This window comes from Danio rerio, chromosome 8 (genome assembly GCF_049306965.1).
Source record: "Danio rerio strain Tuebingen ecotype United States chromosome 8, GRCz12tu, whole genome shotgun sequence".
Taxonomy (NCBI): domain Eukaryota; kingdom Metazoa; phylum Chordata; class Actinopteri; order Cypriniformes; family Danionidae; genus Danio; species Danio rerio.
This window is the reverse complement of record NC_133183.1, coordinates 13806081-13829000: the sequence shown is the minus strand read 5'-3', so window position 1 is coordinate 13829000 and position 22920 is coordinate 13806081. Positions and strand designations below refer to the sequence as shown.

Sequence of the window (22920 nt, the reverse complement as noted above, 5' to 3'; positions counted from 1 at the left end):
CAAAAAGAGCAATATATATATATATATATATATATATATATATATATATATATATATATATATATATATATATGTATATGTATATATATGTATATATATATATATATATATATATATATATATATATATATATATATATATATATATATATATATATATATATATATATAATTTTTTCTGACTCGTGTACTTTATCCTAAATGTTTTAAGAATGTTTAAATCCAGAGAAACAAACTATTGTAATAGTGATGCAGGCTGTATCCTAATTATGTTATTCTGCTTTGTCTGTAAAGTCATGGACACACTTTTTTGTAGAGCAAGCAGTTTAACTATTTTCTTCTGTTTATTATTGCAATTTCTCCCATAGGCAATTGAACCTGAAGTTCTAAAGCTATTGTATGCAGGAAAAAAGTACACGCGATTGTAATACTTGACCTCATGTGAACCTCAAGCGAATAGTTGAATTGTGAGAGATGCAGAATCTCTCCATGGCTTGAGCTTGTTTGAGGAGTGGAGCGCTACACACTGCGCTGTCATTGATCCAGACTGCAGCTGCAGCCTCCAGTTTAGCATCTCCTCCAAACAACAGCAGCATCAAACAGTGCTCTTCCTTCACCCTGACAGGCTCAATGAATAATTCCATTTGGAAATTCAGCAGATGGCAAAATCCATGTGAAAGATTCCTTGAAAATATAAAACAAAGAGCTGAAAAAATTAGATAGCACCCGGAAGCAAAATTGCCTTTGAAGTTGTTTCGATAAGATGTCTTTAAGCTGAACTGTTTGGCTTTCTAGAGTCTAAAAAGCTCTGTAAAAGCAAGACTCTTTTATCTTTATTTATTATACGTCTTTTTTAAGATTATATAACATATCATTAAGCATGTTTGGCTATACTATACTATACTATACTATACTATACTATACTATACTATACTACAAGACAAGACTCTATCCTTTTTTATTATACATCTGTTTCAAGAATATAAAAGATAAATAAAGTTTAGCTATACTATGCTATGCTATACAATACTATACTATACTATACTATACTATACTATACTATACTATACTATACTATACTATACTATACTATAAGACACTATACTTAAAGACAAGACTCTTATCTTTATCATATGTCTGTTTCAAGATTATATAAGATGATATCATTAAGCAAGTTTGGCTATAGTGCACTTGTTTTTGCGATTGTTTTAAAGCTTCCTATTCAGCCGCCTATGGGAAAAAATGACTGGGAATAATAAACGGCAGAAAACTGTCAAAAAACTTACTCTACAAACAAGTGTTTGTATGATTATACAGACAATATAATATAATATAATATAATATAATATAATATAATATAATATAATATAATATAATATAATATAATATAATAAAAAAATATCAGTTTGCAACATCAAGCAGCTAAACAAGCTGTGTTTAATGTCCAAAAATGAATGATAGTGAATGAGACCGGAGCCTAAAGGATTTAAATTTCTGCGTACGCGAAGAATAAGGTGAATACTTTACTGGTCTATACTATACTATAATATACTATACTATACTATACTATACTATACTATACTATACTATACTATACTAGATTGCTAGACACTTAAGGCACTTTACACTTTGTAGGGAATCTCCTCATCCACCACCAGTGTGCAGCATCCATGCGACGGCAGCCATATTGCGCCAGACCGCCCACCAGCTAATTGGTGAAGAGGAGACAGAGTGATGTAGCCAATTATGATATGGGGATGGCATATTTGGCCAGGATGCCGTGGTTAAATCCCCACTCCTTTTCGAAAGAAATCCTAGAATTTTTAACAACCACAGAGAGTAAGGACCTCGGTATAACATCTCATTCGAAAGACAACTCTCACTGAGCAGTATAGTGTCCCCTTCACTATACTGGGGCATTAGGACCCACACAGAACGCAGGTTGAACGCCCCCTGCTGGCCTCACTAACACCACTTCCGGCAGCAACCAAGCTTTGCCATGTGGTCTCCCATTCAGGTACTGACTGGACGCAGCCCTGCTTAGCTTAAGTGGGCGACCATGTGAGAGTTGCAGAGAGCTAGCTTCTGGCTAAGCTCTAGATCTGCCACTTTTATACTTTTTACACCAATAGACTGATTGGCGCATTATGCATTAACAATGGTTTGAACAGTTATAGGGTGAATCAAATGTATATTTATACTATCTATTATTTAAATTATTAACATTATTATTTAAAATACAGTTCAGAGTGAAACATCCCCCCCCCCCCACACACACACACCCCATACATCTTGTTTTGACCTCTTTCAGGGGAGATAAGGCCTTAATAGGGGTGATCAAACCCCCCTGTAATTTGCACCTTGGTTGTTGTGCTATAGGAACTATGTGGTTTGTCAAGATCAGTTAGCCATTCAATTGCATGAGGCCTTTTTTCAGATCCCCCACCCTGTATCTGCAATTCTGTGACTCTTTTTTTGGCCATGTTTTAAGCATCTCACTCAGACTTTGAAGAATAATTCAAGTCCTTTTAATCTTGCCCTAATCTGTAAGTGTCCTAAAAGCACCAGCTCAGCTCTCCCCCCATGAACTTGCAGTGCACCAGTATTTTTCCCCCCTTTCCATGCCAGCCAACAGTTTCCATGGTAACAGCGGCTTTGAGGGGAGTATCACATCAGTGAAGCTCCTTCAGCCCAGCGCTGCCAGCAGATGTGTGTGTGTGTGTGTGCCGCACCAATCGCACAGCTATGCACGGCTCAACCAAACGCTACGGATGAGAGGAGAGTGGAAAGAGTGAACTGAGCGGCGGCGCTTTTCACATGCAGCTGCTCCAGTGGTTGATGAATCTTTAGTTTAATACAGTCCTTTCCTCTGACTTCTTGTCCAGGGCTTCTTGAGCCGCAGACTGAAGGGTTCCATTAAACGCACCAAAAGCCAGCCGAAGCTCGACCGACACAGCAGCTTCAGGAACATCTTACCGGGCTTCAAGAGCGCGGAGAATGACAGGTAAGGTGGAACCGTTTACCATCAATTAAGGCTTCTTGTTTGTTAAATTAATATTTTTATTCATTTCAACACTTTAAATCATCATATTGGCAGCTGTCAGTGAATCCTGTCTAATGTGCCGTCACATTGGTCATTATAATTTATGTTAAAATGTTGATTTTGTGCCAACAAGTTTGCCTCATTGTCGTACTTTTTTATCCTGCTGAATTTTGTAGCATCCATCACGATGTTCTCCCTACATTTATCTTCTCTATTCATCTCCATTAGGATTGTTTAGAGTCACTTATTGCTGTGCTAAAATGTCTGAGTCATCTTTCTCCCCGATGAATAGGGTTCACAGAGTGAGGAATGAATTGGATTTACTTGCAGGATAAATGCTCTGGCTGCAGTCTAATTTGTGAAAGATGCTTATGAAATATTCGGCTCCCCGCGTGTTGTTTGGGTTGTCAAGAAAAGAAATATCAGGCTCCGGGATGCTGAGTCCATATGTTGTTTTGATCTGACTTCAGTACAGTGACCTACACGGTGTAGCTTGTTTCCCAGCCTCAGGTCAGTGTAAGTTGCTTGTGTACAAGCTTGTAGCAATGCGCACAGAAGTCAACTAAAGTGCACGGTGGATGGTAAAGTCATTTGAGAAGGTGGACTGACCGCTTGCCTTTGCTATACTGCTGATATCTAAGCAATATTTTCCTTACATACTCAAACATATTTGCACATTGCATATTGAAATTAACCGCAATTTGACATCTCAGTGCTTCTCTGGGTTTTTCAGTCATCGAATTGCAGTTGCCAATCGAGACTCTTTCCCTTTCCCACCTGGTATTAACATATACGTATACAAATGTTTCTGATTTAGTCTTGATGCTTTGTTTTTATTTTTTAACACTCTACATCATTTTTGCCATAGCACTGTTGAATAAACAACAAATGTAAAACAAGGGAATTTGTAAGTCGCTTTGGATAAAAGCGTCTGCTAAATGACTAAATGTAATGTAAATGTAAAGCGATGGCAACAATGAATTCTTTTTTTAATTCCTGAATATGCATTCTCTCATAACACGTCTTAAAGTGGTCATTGATGTCCAGTAGGCATGGAGAAGGTGGTGTTTTGTGCCTATTTGAACACATTTGACCACATGAGCAGTGTACAGTATGAAAGCAGTCCGATTGAACTACCCATGAAACTAATAGACAAGCTCAGACTTTTTATTCTTTAGTCACATCTGTATATAGGCAAGGCAAGTTTATTTATATAGCACATTTCATACACAGTGGTAATTTAAAGTGCTTTACATAAACAAAAATAAAAGAAGCAAAAATAAAAATGAGATAAAAACTTATTAAGAGGTGTCAAAACATGTTATAAAAGAATGAAAAAGAAGAGAAAAACATAATAGTGCGATCTGTCGGACGTAGCACAGTGCTCAATCAGTAATGGTACAGTTAAACAAATTTGTGTTTAGTCTTGATTCGCATCTGCCTAATGTTTGAGCACATCGGATCATTTCTGGAAGCTGATTCCATCAGCGGGGTGCGTAATAGCTGTAGGCGGATTCACCCTGCTTTGACAGAACTATTGGAATTTCTAGTTTATTTTATCCTAATTATCTGAGTGATCTGTTAGAGTTGTTTTCAGTGATCATGTCTGTAATGTATTCAGGTACTAGACCATTCAGTGATTTTAAGTAGCAATACTTTAAAATCTATTATGAATGTAATTTGGAGCAAGTGCAAAGACCTGAGGATATGTTATCATCTACTTGTGATCTGATTCACAAATACACATCCTAATTCCAGATGTAAACCCAGACTACAGATTTTTTTCTTTCTTGCGTTTGTTTCCCTATAGTCTAAGGTCTTGTCTCTTACTTTGTTTTTATATTTGAAAATATGAGAAAATCTTTCAGGACAAAAATGATCTGGGCTGAGCTTCTTGGATCTTGGCTCTTAAGAGCATTCTGTACCTGCAAAGTCGCAAAGGTTTTTTGCAACTCCATTTTGTTTCACAAAAAGGCACGTAACATGATCGAGTGAAAACACTTTCTATGTGCTACTTGGGAGTTGCTGTCCATTTCAAAAGTGCTGTAACATAAGTGTATAAGGAGTCGTAATCCTGAAGGTTTATCCAAATAACCATTGGTCATGTTGATTAGGAATCAATATAAAGCACCTACATGCAGACTGGGACATAAAATGGCTAGGAAGAAAAACTTAAGATTAAAAAACATAAGGTAATCAATATGAAATGCCCATGCTTTGTGCAAATCCAAACAAGTCTTTGACATATTTTATTTTTAGAATATTTTACTATTGTTTAATACTCTTTCAAGCATATTAATTCTAATTAAATTTCATTATTAATTTTGTTCAGTAATTGTATTTGTTTATGTGTATTTCCATTTTCTTCATTTTGTGCATTTTTAAGATCTACTTAGGCTTACAATCTATTTGGCAAATCCAGTCCTAAAGTGTTCCATGTATTGTACTGTGCAGTTATTATATGCCAACAATGGTCTCATTCCTAATCAGTTTGTATTTATATTCCAAAGGAAACTTTAGAAAGTCATCTGAGAGAAAGATGACACTTTAAAAGAGTAACGTTTGAGATATACAGTTAGTGGTTAGTGATATAAGTTTAAATATATTGCTTAATGACTCGTTATTTCCTCACAAATGTGCAGACAGGGTTAAATGTTCTTGAAAGACATAAGTCCCATCCCAATTCTACCCTCTTAGCCCTTCTCTTTACCCTAAGTCCTTGTTTTGCGCATTCATGCTGTTTTTGTGTGTTTACATGAATATGGCCACGGTGTAAATGCACAGTATGGTTACGAGCTTATCACCACATTACATTGTTATGATAACATGATATATGCCTTCAGTGATTTCCTGAAGATCAACACCAAAAAAAAAAAAACCCACATCTGAAATAACTACAGCATTCGCTGTTGTCTCATATGAAGCAAGAGATCGCGATGACATATAATGACGTGTGCTGGTATTGTAGTGCTGTCGCAATTCTTAGGGGTAAAATTTGAAGCCCTTCCCCTTCACACTCTGTTTCAAGGGCCAAGGGGAAGGATGGGTAGGGGTAAAAAAAAATAGAATTGTGATTGGGCCTAAGGATGTCAAGCTCCAAAGGGGAATCTAAATACAGGTGCAAATTAGGCCTAAAAGATTTATATCTCTCCACTTTCAGAGGTTTCATTTGATTTATCTTCTTAGTATAATCATGTTCAGACAGCCACAGTCGACCAGTTTGTATCACTAAAAGCACATGCTAATACCAGGTAGAAACAGGACCAATAAATATCATAAAAAAATCCCATGACTCATGTATTTTAAAAGCCATGGGATACCTCTGTAAATGCAAGCCACTATTGACTAATAATTTTCTCTCACGATCAAATCCGGTGCCATTAGTCATTAGACTCTTCTGCGGTACTTTTATAGTGCATCATGCTTCCATTTACTTTCATTATAGTGAATGGAGAGATATACTCAGCAGGACAAATTTACTTTTACAGAATAAATAATCTGATATTCTGACCTGTTTACCATAAAACTGCACATTCACTAAATTTTACTAGGGGAGTATTCTCATTTACTGAGAGAATCTAAAGAGCACGGTCTCCTACATAGGAATTTGTTGAGTCACTCTACAGGCCTGGAGATATTATAGCAAGCACGCCAAAGATTTCTCGACAGCTTACCGTCAACCTTGTGCTTTTGTGTCGCTGTGGTGTTAGCGGGAAAAAAAATGGCCTTGCTTGTCCAGAGATTTTATGCCTCATTAGAGCAGCATGTTATCCGGGGAGGGAGACCGTCAGCTTTGTGGCACCAAGGTGTGTGAGCTGGATATGACATACTGTTTTTTTGGAAGCTGCAGCAGCCTCTGTACCTGACTGAATTCTGCTGGTCACAGTAAGTTAAGGGTCATTTTTCCCAAGCCTGTCTGTTTTGGCCTGCCAGGACCTGACGCTTGCAAAGCCCAAGCTGATGTTGCGTGGTTCAGACAGGGTCTATCAGCTCTGCAGTGTTTTAATCAGCGGCGATTTTAGGATTTTCATTTAAGGTGGGCTCACCTCCTTATGAGGTTAAAATATATAAGTAGATATCAAATGTTGTTATAAATCACATTTATAAGTAATACTTTTTATATATTAAAATACATAATATATAATAATATATAATATATAATATAACATTTTAAAATTATTTAATATATTATTTTTTTTTATAAATTTTAAGAGTTTAGATGGAAAACTCTTTAAATCCATCAGACCTCTTTCTTTGTAAATGAGCATTTTATATAAGGCTTCTATAATTAGGTTCAGAAGCTTCATTTTATATGTAATGAAAAGGTTATTAACTAGTAAATAAAACAACATATTTCATAAATGTCACTTTAGACAATTCTTTTTCAAATAAAATTTTTTTTTGCATTAAAACCAGCTAAATCCACTTGTGCTTTTTTTCTGCAAAAACCTCTAAATCCACCTATTACACCTAATTACACCAAGACAGTGTAATTACTTGAAAATCACTAAAGATGCTATAAGAAAATATTTTTCCAAACATAAAACACATACAAAAACTACCTAAAATTAAAAATACATAAATCTGTCAAGTAAGTGGCGGTTTATTCTGCTGTCGTAAACGAAAATGAATGAATGAAATCTGTCAAGTAAATGCATTTATCAATAACATTGTCAAAGGCAAGTGACGTTTAGCGGCTTTAGCCAACAAACTGTTATTTCTGAATAGGCTGACGCTGCAATTTAGTTGATGTACTACGTGCCTAAAGCATTCGCTCAATGTCATTATTTATTTTTTGGCGGAAGTGGTGTTCAACATCTTTTGCATCGGAACTTGTCATATGATGTTTCTTTCTCTGTCAGTGACTATGACAGTTAAAATGAGTACTTTTGCTAAGTGGTTTAGTCGTTGTCTTTAATGTTTTCTGTGCAATGCATTTTATTTTGGTAGTTCATTTTGTAATAATAATAGCATTTTTCTAATTTTTCGCTGGAGGAAACAACTGTGCTGATGAGGTGAGCTCTGAAGAAACAGTAGATGGAGAAACCCGATGACATTACTGTAAAAATTGCAGGGTTCCACACAAGTCCCAACACAAAAGGATTAAGCTCCTTGATTGTTTTACAAGTTTAAGTGGATTAAGCATAAAACAATTAAGCTGCCCCCCTTCAAAAAATAATTGTGGTGATTCAGCTCATTTTAAATATTCAATTCAATTCACCTTTATTTGTGTAGCACTTTTACAATGTAGATTGTGTCAAAGCAGCTTCACATAATAGGTCATAGTAAATTGCAACAGAGTAGTTCAGTTTTTTGGTGTTTAAGTTCAGTTCAGCTCAGTTTAGTGTGGTTTAATAATCACCACTGTGGGTCTAGACACTGGAGAGCAAATCCATCGATGTGCAGCTCTACAGATCCCAAACCATGCAAGCTAGTGGCGACAGCGGAGAGGGAAAAAAAACTTCACCAATTGGCAAAAGTGAAGAAAACAAAACTTTAAGCGAAAATAGACTCAGTTTGGCACGACCATTTTAATTTTGCCACTAAATAAGTAGTTTCATCAAGCTGCAAAAATTATTTTTTTGAGTGTTGGGGTACAAGTGATACAAGTCTATCTATAGCAAAGAACTGCAGATAAGCAGATATTATTACAATTTATCAATAAACATACACCTTGTTCTCTCGCACAGCTGTGCTTTGCTGATAAAATGAAAAATGGGTCAGCCCCCCTAAAATAGGGCTAACAAAGTTCCATGGTTCCAATATTTAGTGAAACTGAGTCTGTTTGTTTTTCTTCGCCTTCAGATTTAAGTTCCTGGTCTTTTGATGTTTTAGAGAAACCCTCTCTGCCAACGAAACAAAATCCTTTATTTATAATCAAAACGTAATCTATTTTTTAAACCCCTCCTCATCATTTCTATTTTTTCCTGAACTGTCACTTCACCATTATTACAGTAAAAGTAAAAAATGTAGTGTAATGTTGACTTTAATGTTGCGTTTCTTTCACTTTTCTAATGTTAAGTAAACTATTTCTTATTTTTGCTTGATTTAAGTTCTTTTTCAGCTTGATGTTAAATATGATGTCCAATATGCATTCTATAAGATGACAATAAACATCACAGCTGCCTTTAATTACAGATATTTAAAATGTCAGAAGCGGGACTTCTTTTTTCTGTCTGGTCAATGACAGACAGGGCGAGTGGAATGGTTTCTTCCAAGTAAGCATTTTTTGTTTTTAAAAGATGTCTAGATGTCTAATAGGCGTCTAAACATAGTCGCCTTGGCTAAAACAAGGCTAAATTTGGGCTGTCAGTGGAAATCTAATAGTTGTCTAAGAATAGGACAAAACTAGAGTCATCAAAAAAACAGAAATGACTACACATATAAAGTATGTCTAATCTTTCTATTTGATGACTAGTCTAGTTTTGGACTATTTTAGATGTATGTTAGATTTTTACTGACAGCTCAAGTTTAGCCTTGTTTTAGCCAAGCTGTCTACGTTTAGATGTCTATTAGATGTCTGTTAAACACAAAATTGTTTGCTGGGTTGGCACATTCTTGAACACTTGGTATTATTTTCAGTGCTTATGCTAGTACAATTAAATGAAAGGTTTTTATTGGCATCAGTGTTTCAGAAAAGCACCCTCAACATTAATAGAAACGTTTCATTCCAAAAATGTTCCTTTAAAGTGAAAATAAGCCTCTTTAGATTATTCAAATAATTCCCAATGGTCTGTTTGCACAATAATAGCTTTATACATAAATAAATGAAGGTTTTTAAAAAAGCATGGTGTTGGAATAAATTACTGCATTGGTTTGTTAGTCTCATTTTGCTTGCCGGGAATTGTTTTTTTCCTGTACAGATAGCCGGCATCAGTATATGTGGTTTAATCCTTTATGGACTGTATTATAGTGCATATTTTACCTTTTTACCTTTAACTCCATAAAAGCTTCCATTTAGATATCTGGTGTCCTTTGGGTGATGAATAAGCTTTTAAGCTTCTAGCTGGCCACTGCAGAGGATTTCAAAAAAGAAATTGAACATGAGCTGTCTGGATGTAACACAAATGGAAAGTTAACTTGTATTGTAGTAGTTGGATGAAAATGCTAATTTAGTGTTGTTAAATATTTCAAAACATTATTTTATTCATTATTTTATTCATTTTATTCACTGGGAGGACAGGTCAGAGTACATGCATAAGAAAAAAAAAAAAAGAAAACCAATCTATGGAAAGGAGTGACAACAATTATAGTAATGTAATTTTATTAATAATGACAACAGTAATAATAACTGGCATCTACAATACTAATGTTATTAATAACAATAATTACTATAATCACTACACTACCTACTACTATTACAGAAATTATTAATGCTACAGCTACTACTGCTACTACAACAGCCACAACAACAACTACTACTACATTGTCTACTACTACTGATACTACAACAACATCGACTAATACAACGTTGACTACTACTACTGATACTACTAAAACGTCGACTATGACTGATACTACTACAACAACATCTACTACTACTACTGATACTACTACAAAGTCGGCTATGACTGATACTACTACAACAACATATACTACTACTACTGATACTACTTCAATGTCGACTACTACTACTACTACAACGTCGGCTACAACTGATACAACTACAACAACATCTACTACTACTACTACTACTACTACTGATGCTACCACAGCAACGACTGCTACTACTACTACTACTACAACATCTGTTATTTCTGATTCTCTCCACTGCCAACAACTACTTCTACTATTACTGATACCACCACAACAAGGACTGCTTCTGCTGCTACTACAACAGCCACAACAACAAATACTATTACTACGATGTCTACTACTATTGATATTACTACAACATCAACTACTACTCTTGTTACTACTACAATCTCTACTACTACTACTGATATTACTACAATATCGACTACTACTACTGATACTACTACAACGTTGACTACGACTGATACTACTACAACATCTGCTACTACAACATCTATTATTTCTGATACTCCCCACTGACAAAGACTACTTTTACTACTACTGATCCTACCACAACAACGGCTACTTCTGCTACAACAGCCACAACAACGAATACTATTATTACAATGTCTACTACTACAGATACACATACAACATCAACTACTACTCTTGATACTACTACAACGTCTACTACTCTTGATACTACTACAACGTCTACTACTACTGATACCGCCACAACAATGACTGCTATTACTGCTACTACAACATCTACTATTTCTGATACTCCCACACCAGTGATGACTACAACTACTACTTCTACTACAATGTCTACTACTACTGACATTACTACAACTACTACTGCCACAAGTTCTACTACAATCACTACTACTGGAACAACACCAGCAACCTGAATAATAACAATGGTAGAAGTACTTATTTTAATGATAATGAGGAGATAACAGGAGGACAAGTCAGAACAGTAATAATAATAATAATTGTAATAATAATAATGGTAACAAAAATAGAAGTAGTAATAATAATGATAATGGTGAGGAGGTATTCTACTATTCTTTTAATAATAAAATATAATTTGTAAAAATATGGTTGATTAAACAAATAAACTTTCAATGGTTGTATATATCCTTTACCAATATAATATTAGTGCTTTATTAGATTAGTTACTATATTAAATTAAAAGCATATGTGAATGAAAGTTTGACATTTCCAAACATTTTAATGTTTAATGCTCCACCTAATGCTATATTATAATACTTGATGATGTTATTATAAGTTGTTTCCTTGAAGTGAAAGCAGATAGATCAAACATAAATGCACAAGACAAAACAAAAGACTTTAATATGACCTTTCAGCCTTAAGAGAGCTCTTTACATAGCATTTAAAAGGACGTTTACCTATTGATTTAAACCCTATTCCCAGCAACCATCCAAACAGCAGTGAGATCTCTTCATACTCATGTAATTGAAGAAGAAATAACAGAGGTGGCTTCATCTCAGCATCATGATGGATAGTTCTATTCAAAGCATGTTTTTTATTCAGCAAAGGTCATCTTCTTCACCTCTGATTCACACTTCTTTACATTTATTACAGTTATTGTCGCAAAATGCTTTTTTTTTTTTTAATCTAACCACACATTCTGCTTTAAAATGATTACTATAGCATCTACTTTTTCTGGTTGTTTGTTTTAAGACTCTTTTGCATCATCTAGTTGGACACAGTGTGGTTTCCAGGTCAGCCTTCCGTCTCGCTGCCGGCTGTTTTGCCATGTCCCACTTAATTACAAGCCTGGGAGTCCTGTAATAGAGAGAATACATTTCCTTACTGCATTCTGCTAATATCAAGAGACATGCTCGCCCAAGGCCTTCCAGCGTTGAGCACCCTACAGATTACTGCCTTTTGTGCACATGTGGGTGGTCTTTGTCTTTCTTCTGTAGACGATGGAGTAATCGGAAGCTGTTATGTTATTGTGCTTATTTTGTGACCTGTGAATTCTGCCACTCTCACCATTGATGTGTGAAATTCAAATACGATATATCAATCCGGCTGCATTCACTCTTGGCAGGTTTGGTTCGATTAAAATGCACATGGGAACACTGCCGTTTAAAATGGGTCTTGGTCCATTTCTAAATGAACAGCAGTTTGACTGGCTTAAGAATGGAAATGGACCACATACATCTAAACTAAACAAAAACATACACTCAAAAATATATTTGCTGCTAGTTCAAACTATTTATTTAAAATGAATTGCAACAACACAATTCTGGAGATTTTTCTTGGGGAAATCTAATTGTTTTACGCTCAGTCTACTTAAATTAGTTGCAGACTTAATGGATTTATGTTGGGACAACATGAATGAACAGTGTAGAACCTAGGTGTTATGATCGCCAGCGATCTAGCGGCTGCAGATCGTTAGTAAACACACAGTTCACCTAAGGACTACAAATCCGCCATTATATGGACTACAAGTTCCATCATGCACCTCACACACAGCAGTCCTGTTTCACACAGCTAGAAGATCATTATGGACTGATGACTTTAAATACAGCGCACGCACATCTTTGCTGAGTCTTGTTTACCTGTAATTGTTAAAACTACCTTGCGTTTTCCTTGCCTTGCCGTGTTAGACCCTTGCTTTGCTTTGTTTGTTTATTTACATTGTATGCTGCCTGCCTTTTTACCATCTGCCTGTTTATCGGCCACGACTCTGAATTGCAAGTATAAATCTTTTTGTTCCTGTACTGACCTTTGCTTGCGTGACCGTTCTCATTTTGGATCCGAACTCCCTTGTCTAGCTTTCTATTCACATTACACTAGGCCTATCACGATATCCATTTTTCTTCGTACGATTTATTGTACTAAAATATAATGCAGTAAATAATAATATTGTCATTTTAAGACCGTTTTATGCCACACATTTTATAATGAGAGAATAAGAATATAATATCATCACAATGCAAGTACACCCTTCCAAAGAACACATAATATTTTATTCTTAGAATTATTTTATTTCAATTAATTATAGTCATTTTAACAATTGAATAATTACGATTAGAATGTGAAAACATCTTAAACAAATAAATAACAATAATGATAAATATTATCAAAAACGTACAAGGTAAAAAGTAACATCTATCTTGAGTTGTGAGACACTCACACGAAAACATACTAAAGTAATTTATAGTAATAACAATAGTGTTTTTTAATATACTGACACTGACACCTCAAATAGAGCTAAAAAGTTGCTATTGTTTTTTGTTGTTGTTGTTGTTGTTGTTTTTTTTTTTTGTATTGGCGATCACTAAAATTGATTATGGTCATGGCTATATGTTGTGCGATTAGTGAATTTATTGATTATTGCGACAGGCCTAGTGGAACCCTGCGATTTTTACAGTGTAGGAAAAGATCTTGTAAAGGAATAGTTCACTCAAAAGTGAAAACTGCCCTATAATTTACTCACCATCGAGCTGTCTTCAGTGTATGTGACTGTCTTCTGTCCGATGAACAAAGTTCTCTTTAATGGTGTTGGGTAGTGTCAGTTTTTTTGAAGTTTCCAAAACGGCATAAATCCATTCTCAAACATACCTATATGCCACCGGGGGTTAACACTTGTCTTGTGAAGCAGTCTGATGGGTTTTTGTACCAAAAATATTTCTTTTCTTTATTATAAACATCTGTCAGATGCTGAATTTATGTTCTCAAAAGCTTCTTGGCTGATCTCTGACTCGATGTACAGTATGACGCATTTACAGAAGCTCCGGGAATCTGTCAAGAATGTGCTTTCAGAAGTTGTCGGAAACCGATGATTTGAGTTTATAATTAAAAAATTGCCAATAATTCTGTTACAAAAGGTCATCAATCATAAGATATGAGTTAACGCTCGGCAGTGTATGGGTGAGTTTTCAACATATTTATGCACTTAAAAAGTGGTCACTACTAAACACTATTATTGAGCATGGAAAATCTAAAAGTAGTAGGCTAAAAGTAACTCAGAGATATTCATATGTAGAACATCAAAACACACGACTGCTTTGTTTAGATTTTAGTTACTATAACTTTGACTTTTTATTCAGTTTGTGGTCTCATTTTATTAGTAACATTGTAAGCTATGACATCATTTTGCTTTTTACTACAAAGATGTAGTTTTCAACCTCAAGTAATATGTAAACAATGTAGACAACAGGTCTCCGGATGAAATGGTGACATAAACAAATGAATAACCATCCATAATTCAACACAATTGTGTCGGTGGACTAAATGTGTCCAAAGGGATGTTGTTCTGAGGACTCACAGTGTAACGCGTTCGCAGGAAACACAGGGAATCTGTCAAGAATGTGCTTTCAGAAGTTGTCGGAAACTGGTGATATGAGTTTATGATTAAAAAATTGCCAATATTTCTGTTGCAAAAACAAATCGATCATAAGATATGCCAACTGTGTTCATCTAAAAGAAGAAAGTCATACATTGTAGAGTAAAAATGGTTATAGGGTGAGTAAATTATGGGTATTTTTCTTTCTTGTTTTCACTTTTAATACGTGACCATAAACAGGACACAATTCACAAGCTTAAATGTTTTTTTCTAGTCATAATCACAATGTTTACTTTTACAGTTCATAATATAGGTGTTGGAGATATTTCTCCTATCAGAACATTGAAATTGTCACATTGAAATTGCTGTTTTGACTCGTTTGCACATTTGTAAGTTCACAACTTCTAAGCTGATAAATATCCCAAACACATACTGTAACATGCACATTCAACCAGTCATTTCGAATGTTGCCAAAAGTGTTTTTTTCCCATCTTCCTCCATCTGGACCAAAAAAAACTTAACTAAAAATTTCAGTGCATCTTTGTGTGCTCATGTCCTCATATCTGTGAAGAAACATCAATTCTTATTGTATTTTAAGCACCATATTTGTGTACAAGCATTTGATAAACATCTTTAAAAAGCATTTGAGATCAGAAGTGTCAGAAAAACATTCTGGCATCCATCAAAAACCTTTTAGCAAGCAACTGGAGATTCAAATGCTTTAAAAATGGCTCATTCTAGAAAAAAAAAGTACTTTAAATAGAGGTCTGGAAGATATATGTGACAATATTGGTTTATTTGTTGAATCTCAGCAGAAAATGAAACCATGAGTAATGCATCTCAGTAAGGGACACTGTTTCTCTTGCATAATATTTTAGAAATTTTTTTTTTAGGTCAGTCTCTATAGTCACCACCAACGCAAAGTCTGAAACAATTAAATTTTTAAGTAAAACAAGTATTATTGGAGCACGTTATTTAGAATAAAACAAATTTTAAAATCAATGTAGGTTACAAGCAAAAGTCTCTTTACCATTTGTCCAGTGTTGCCTAAAAAAAGCTATTTCACATTTCCTGCTGTTGTTAACTAGGAAAGAATGCTGTTCTTTAAGGCATGTTTTATTTACATTACATTACATTTTTACATTTTATTGACATTATTTATTTATTCATTCATTCATTCATTCATTCATTCATTCATTCATTCATTCATTCTTTTTCTATTCGGCTTATTTCCTTTATTAATCCGGGGTCGCCACAGCGAAATAAACCGCCAACTTATCCAGCATATGTTTTACACAGCAGATGCCCTTCCAGCCGCAACCCATCTCTGGGAAACATCCATACAAACTCATTCACACAAATACACTACGGACAATTTAGCCTACCTAATTGACCTGTACCACATGTCTTTGGATTGTGGGGAAACCGAGCACCCTGAGGTAACCTATGCGAATGCAGAGAGAACATGCAAACTCCACACAGAAATGCCAACTGACCCAGCCGAGGCTCGAACCAGAGACCTTCTTTCTGTGAGGCAATACCTACTGCGCCACCACGTCATTTTATTTATTTATTTTATTTTTATTTATTTATTTATTTATTTTCCAGCTAAATGAAACCGCAATCAGATTGTAAAACTGCAAATTTGTAAATTGCAATTGACATTTATTAATAGATTATTTATTATTTAAAAATATAATATGTAAAATAGTATTTATATAGTTTTATAGTATTTTTCTAATATATAAACATGTAAAAAATAAAAGTATTATATATATATATATATATATATATATATATTACTATGATTATTTTTTTAATATTTTAGTATGTAGTAAATATACATTTATCATTAAATATAAAGAAACATTCATGGCAACTTGTACATTTCATTTTCCTTTGGGTAATTTTCATTTTATTTAAAGTAACAAAACATTGGTTTCTTTGTATGCGTTTAGTTCTAACTTTAATAAACCTTTCCCTAACATAACTGTTTATTTTAGACATGTTTTTTCTTCTTTTTACCTTAAGCATACACACTGTATCACTCACCATCTGGGAACAATATTCTTCCAAAATTTAACTATACAAAAATTTTAGCTTGAACAATCGAGTGTGCGACGAACAACTCTATAAGTCCAAAAAAAAAAAAATAATTGAGACAACCTTGTGACTTTAATTGTATGTTAGAACTTTGTATATACGAACAGTTTGAGGATATTTTCGTGTGACCATGAGTCTGCATTTTGAACATTAAAATAGATGGGTAAAGATTTATTTATTTATTGTTTGTTTGATTGTTTTTTGTTAATAATTTATTGTTATTGCCTGTACTGTAAGAAGGTCTATGCTCATGCTGTTATTATTTAAATAATAATAATAATAAATTTGAAAGAAATGCTTAATGTTAACCTGAAGTTTATGTTACAGTATTAACACTACAGGTAAAATAAAGGAATCAGACCTTCAGTGGTTTAAAGTGATATGATGAATTAATGTTATACTGTTCTTCCACATTTGAGAAATATAAATCACAACTTTGTAATTTTAATACTGACGCTAAAATGTTTTATATTCTTAAAATTGAGAAGCTTTTGTTGTCTATCTTTATGTAAAATAAAAATACATAATATAATGTTCACCAACAATAATCAATAATGTTTTCCAAATGAAAAAATCGTGTTACTCAAAATGTGAAAATATGGACTTATGGTCCATCGTCTCAAGACCTCAATTGTAACAGCTAACATTTCTTCTTTCTACCAGAACTTCCTGAAATACCAGCTCTTTAATAATACATGTTCATGTTGTCAGCAGACTGATATTGATTAAAGGCACACTGGAAGCCTCTGTCCCTCAGGATGTGTGTCCCAGGAGCAGGGGGGAAGGGAAGTGTGCGGGACACTGTTGGGTTTGGTTTGAAGACGTGTGATGTGAGGGCTGTGGCGCTCTGCCCATAATGGATTAGCCTCATTAAGTCCAAACCTGCATTCGGCACAAAGAGACACCCACAGCAAAGCTGCACGTTCTCGTCTTCCTTCGGTCCGTCTATCGCTCTCATTTTGTCTCTGTTTTGCCCCGTCTTCCCCCACAGTACTCCATCTATCTGTCAGGCTTTCTGTCCCTCCACCTCTTTTTTTATTGCTTTCTGCTGCCTCTAACCCACTAAAACCTGCACCATATTTCTGCTTTTGACCCTTCAACAACCTCAAATATCAGCTATGAATATGACGCTCGTGCATTCAGTGCATATTTCTGGTTGGCCAAGGACTGGTTATTGAATTGATGGTTGTATTTTTTATATTTAAAAAGGTTTTATCTCTCAAGGTCTGCATTTAATAGCAGACTGAGCAGGATTTGGGGCTTATTTACCATGGTAATCCTATGGAAATTGATGCTTAGCGTTTCATTGCTTTAATGTGGTTGTAAAACCTGTTACATATTCTGTAGTTACTGAGGACTGCGCATGTTTTGTTAATGGTAATATTACCATCATGTTATTTCTTTGATTGAGCTTGCATAGTGCCTCYCTTTACTCTTTGAAATCTCTTTCTAACCTGCAATTGAAATCACTACTGACATTTGCAGTGTCTTACTTCTTTTAGTTCAACCTAAAGTTTGTGTAAAATCCAAATTTACAGTGTTATTTTTCCTATGCACATTTTTTATCTAAATGTGAACAATTCCATCCATGCAAGTTAATCCACTGAAAAAATTGTTTTGGTATTTTAATCAAAATCAAAATCTAGACATTTGCCTCAGCACTATAATGGCATCAGCTGGGGCGCAACATGAATTAGTCAACCGTTAATTAGCTGCGAGTGAACTATGAATGATCGTAAATATAAAACCCTATTACTCAGTATTCCATTTCATTGGAAATTCGTAATCGTACTGAAATAAAAAATTGCAGCAACGTCTGGTTGAAGCTGACTTTAAGATGAACTAAATCTAATAATATTGATGATAACAAAAACAAATACATGCAGATATGTTTATAAAATTTATAACATTTCTAAAATTAAAATTACAAAACTACTACAACATTAATTACAAAATTAAGAAAAATACTAACTATGTTAAATAAAATCAACAGCAGTTGCTTGATCATTTTAAAATGGAACGGCTTTGCATCCATCTAATTGTCACTTAAAATTGTTATTTCAAAATGCACTAGTAATTTAACCATTATGTACTGTAGGGGAGGTTTACATCCACTCTGGGTTGATTTTTGGTGACAAACCTTATTTTGACACATATTTTGAGAAAATGCTTTGAATTAAAAAAAAAAAGAAAACTCAAAGATACACTCTGTTCAAATTTACTACCATTTTGTTATTTTAGGTATGAAAACATCCAATGAATTAAACTGCTGTAAAAATACATCAGATATATATATATATATATATATATATATATATATATATATATATATATATATATATATATATATATATATATATATATATATATATATATATATATATATATATATATACATATATATATATATAAATATATATATATATATATATATATATATTTTTTTTTTTTTGCATAAATCTGTTAATCAATCTCAGTCTTGATCAAAACTACTAAATTGTTTAGAAAATTATAGGATTATGTCTCTTTAATTGCCTAATTCATAAATGATGTCACCAATTTGGTGAGAAAAACACAAAATGACGTATTTGCAATATAAAAGATAATTGCAGACTGTTTTGTTTTTTTTAACCTTTTATCAAAGTGTTGGACATGTTAAACAATATTGCCTTTTTGATGCATTGTTTTTAACTAATTTTTATTTTTTTCTCTCTAATTTACTGTTGGTGGCTGTTTTTGCCCCATTGACCTCTATTATAACCACATTTTCCTGATTGCAAAGCCATGACACCATATGATCATGCATGTTTGATTGTTGGTGGTTTTCCCTTTTGGGAAGCGGGACAGTTTGTCTTTAGTTCTGGATTTTATGTGGAGTATAATAACAAATAAAAGTGTGTGTGTATGTGTGTCTGTGAGTGTGTGAGAGTGATCTTTATGCACTTACCTTGATGTGTTTGAGAAAATCAAAATATGCATTTCAGCTCTCAGAACTACGTGGAGTAAACAAAAACAAAGACTGTGTATTTATGCACCATCAAATGGGGTTATAATTGAAGTCAATGGGCCAAAAACAGCCACCAACAGTAAGTTAGGGAGAAAAAATGAAAATCTAACAATGCTTTAAAGCCGATCTTGTTACTAATCATTTACATGTCCAAGACTTTGATAAAAGGTTTTAAAAAATCCAGTCCACATTTTTTTTTTTATATTGAAAATATGTCATTTTGTGTGTTTTGTTTTTCTCCAAATCAGTGACATCATTTAGTTTGGTAGTTAAAGAGTTAAAATCCTGTAATTTTCTTAACGATTTAGTAGTTGTGATCTGGACTGAGGTTGATTAACAGATTTATGCAAAAAAGAAGATATTTTCATCCCTAACGTAACAAAAGGGTAATCAGTTTGAACAGTGCACAAGGGTTAATAATGCTGTCAAAATTTAGATACATCTCAAAGTGAATGCTTTTCATACTATTCATCATTAATAATGGTTTAAGTTGGGTATTGCAATATAGTTTTTATAATTAGAACTTTAATATAGTCCATTTATCATCCTAATTTATTTTGCTGAATCACTGAATATAAAAAAAATAATTGTTCAGAAACTCAATTCAGAGTTCTGTAAAGCTTTCTATTGGACCCAGCCGTGCCAACTTTTCAATCTGTGTCTTCATTTCCCTCTCATTTTGAATGCTCGACATGGTACGTTATATAGATGGGGCCTGTGGATGATGTATAGTAATGAAATTCTTGTACGCAGGACCACTCGACATCGTCATGGACAAGGACAGTGACCTCTCTATCCCACAAATCTTTATTCTGAGGAATCGCTGAACCTCATTGTTATGATGTGAAGTAACACTTGAGCCAAAGGACAGAATAACCTTCTTGATAAAACAACTCCCAGCTGAATGACTTCTGAATTTAAATTCAACATAGTGGTGCTCAGGTATTGCTAAAGAAATGTTCTGAGGTCAATACAAGTTAAGCTGTGCTGCAGCGTCGGTGATTATCTCAGGAAATCATCTCAGCTCATCACTGGCATTGCACAAGGATGAACATTAAATGATGTGTGTTTACAAAATATATACAGTAGGTGACTTGATGTTATACATGTTAAATTGGGAGGGAAATTATTGCAGTATGTTTTTAGATAACTCAAACAAAGACGATCTGTTTTGGTAGTGGTTCTGGTGTGTATGATTTACTTCCAGTGCAGGCAAAAAATTGGAATGATGAAATTTTCTGCAATGCACAAGATGTATCATCACCATAAAAGTCGTATACAGCCCCAATCAGGCAACACAACCAATGAGACATTCCCAAACAAACAACACTTTTAACCCATTTTTGTGCCAAGTGAATTAAACACATACTGTACAGCACAACCAGTAACGTTTGATTGTTTGCTAGTTTGAGTGAATTACTTTCAAACCTTGTCCTAACTACACACGACTTACGATAAAAGATACCTTTTCAATTAGGGCTGTGCAATTTGGGAAAATATCTAATAATACATTTTTTTTTTTGACAGATATTTTGATTTGTGATAAAAAAATTTTTGTCAAGCTTCATCTCAATAATTTATATAGTAGCTTCTTTCTGCTAAAATGCATTGAGTGTTAGGCAATAAAAGGAACTGAAAAGATATTAACTTACTCCAACATTTATTTAAATTTGTTTTTAAATATTTAGAAATTAAACACTTATTTTTCTCAAGAGCAAAGAGTAAACACAAATAAAATGACCTTACCTTTCTGTAAACAAGCTGAACTCAAAAAAAAAGAATAATTATAAAAATGCAAAACACTCGGCAAACTAATATGACTAAATAAGAGCCTTTCAGTAGCTTATATTGTCTAAAACAATATAATTATCACAGATGCTACACAAAATAGCATGACGTTAAACTCCAACTCCAAAAAGGCTCAAATAGGTTCTTTAACAGTACAGTGTATATCCAGTCTGATCTCATGAGGAAACGTAAGTATTTTACATTTTGTCAGTTTAGTGGCTAATTCGTTCAGAGTTCAGTCGTATGAAAATGTACAATTTTAAAAAAGAGGCGTGGCACCCGACCCCACCCCTAACTCCAAACATCATTGGGTGATGAGCAAATCGTACTAAATTGTATGAATTAGATCAGTGGTTCCCAACCTGGGGTCTGCGCCCCCCTAAGGGGGGCGCCAGAGTTCACAAGGGGGGCGCGGGAGAGGATAAGTGTAGAGGTAGAAAAGGGCATAAAAATGCTCCACTATAATATAGGGCTGTACAATTAATCGAAAATCCGATTTTGATTTCAAACGATTATGAAAAAGCATTAATTGAGATAAAGGATTATTGCATCATATACTGCCATCTTTCCAGTTGTTCACGTGTTGCTCTTAAAAGCGCGAACGAGCGCGTGCCTATGTGTGTGTGCAGTACGCACACTCCGTCAGAACCATGCGGCCGGTCAGCATTCGCTCTCAATCGCACACTGAGACGAGCAGAGGAGCGTAGACATCTAAAGTCATTAACGTGAGCGCTTTAATGGCTTTAAATAAGTGTCAAAACGCGGTGTTTAGTGATTATTTATATTAACCCTAATTTGTGTAATAAACAAACGAGTTGAGAATCAAAAGACACGTGAAAGAGAAACCAAAGAGACAGCGAGAAATATTCCTGCTGCCGCCTGTTTTTAAGATTATTAATCAAACAACTAGAAAATCCCTCACTAGTCTTGACTGAAGGACTGCTGTAGCTAAAGTGTTTTTCTTACAGTGAAGATGCTTAAAGCACAGTTTGTTTAATATTTTTATTCTATTGTATTTATCCTTTGCAGGGTGGAAAATAACTGTATGTATACACTTGAAGTCAGAATTATTTGCCCTCCTGAATATTAGCAACCCTTTTCCTCCCAATTTCTGTTTCATGGAAAGAAGTTTTTTTTTATT

General features: G+C 34.2%; 1 protein-coding gene across 10 annotated transcripts in view; it reads left to right on the top strand.

Moving 5' to 3' along the window:
• dab2ipa (DAB2 interacting protein a) overlaps positions 1-22920 on the top strand; it is a 212658-nt gene that overhangs the window by 87913 nt on the left and 101825 nt on the right. For all 10 annotated transcript variants that reach the window (XM_017357419.4, XM_009303797.5, XM_073910098.1 and 7 more), the window contains one exon: positions 2885-3003. In XM_017357419.4, coding sequence (XP_017212908.1) covers positions 2885-3003 — 119 coding nt within the window. The remainder of the gene's footprint in view (positions 1-2884; positions 3004-22920) is intronic.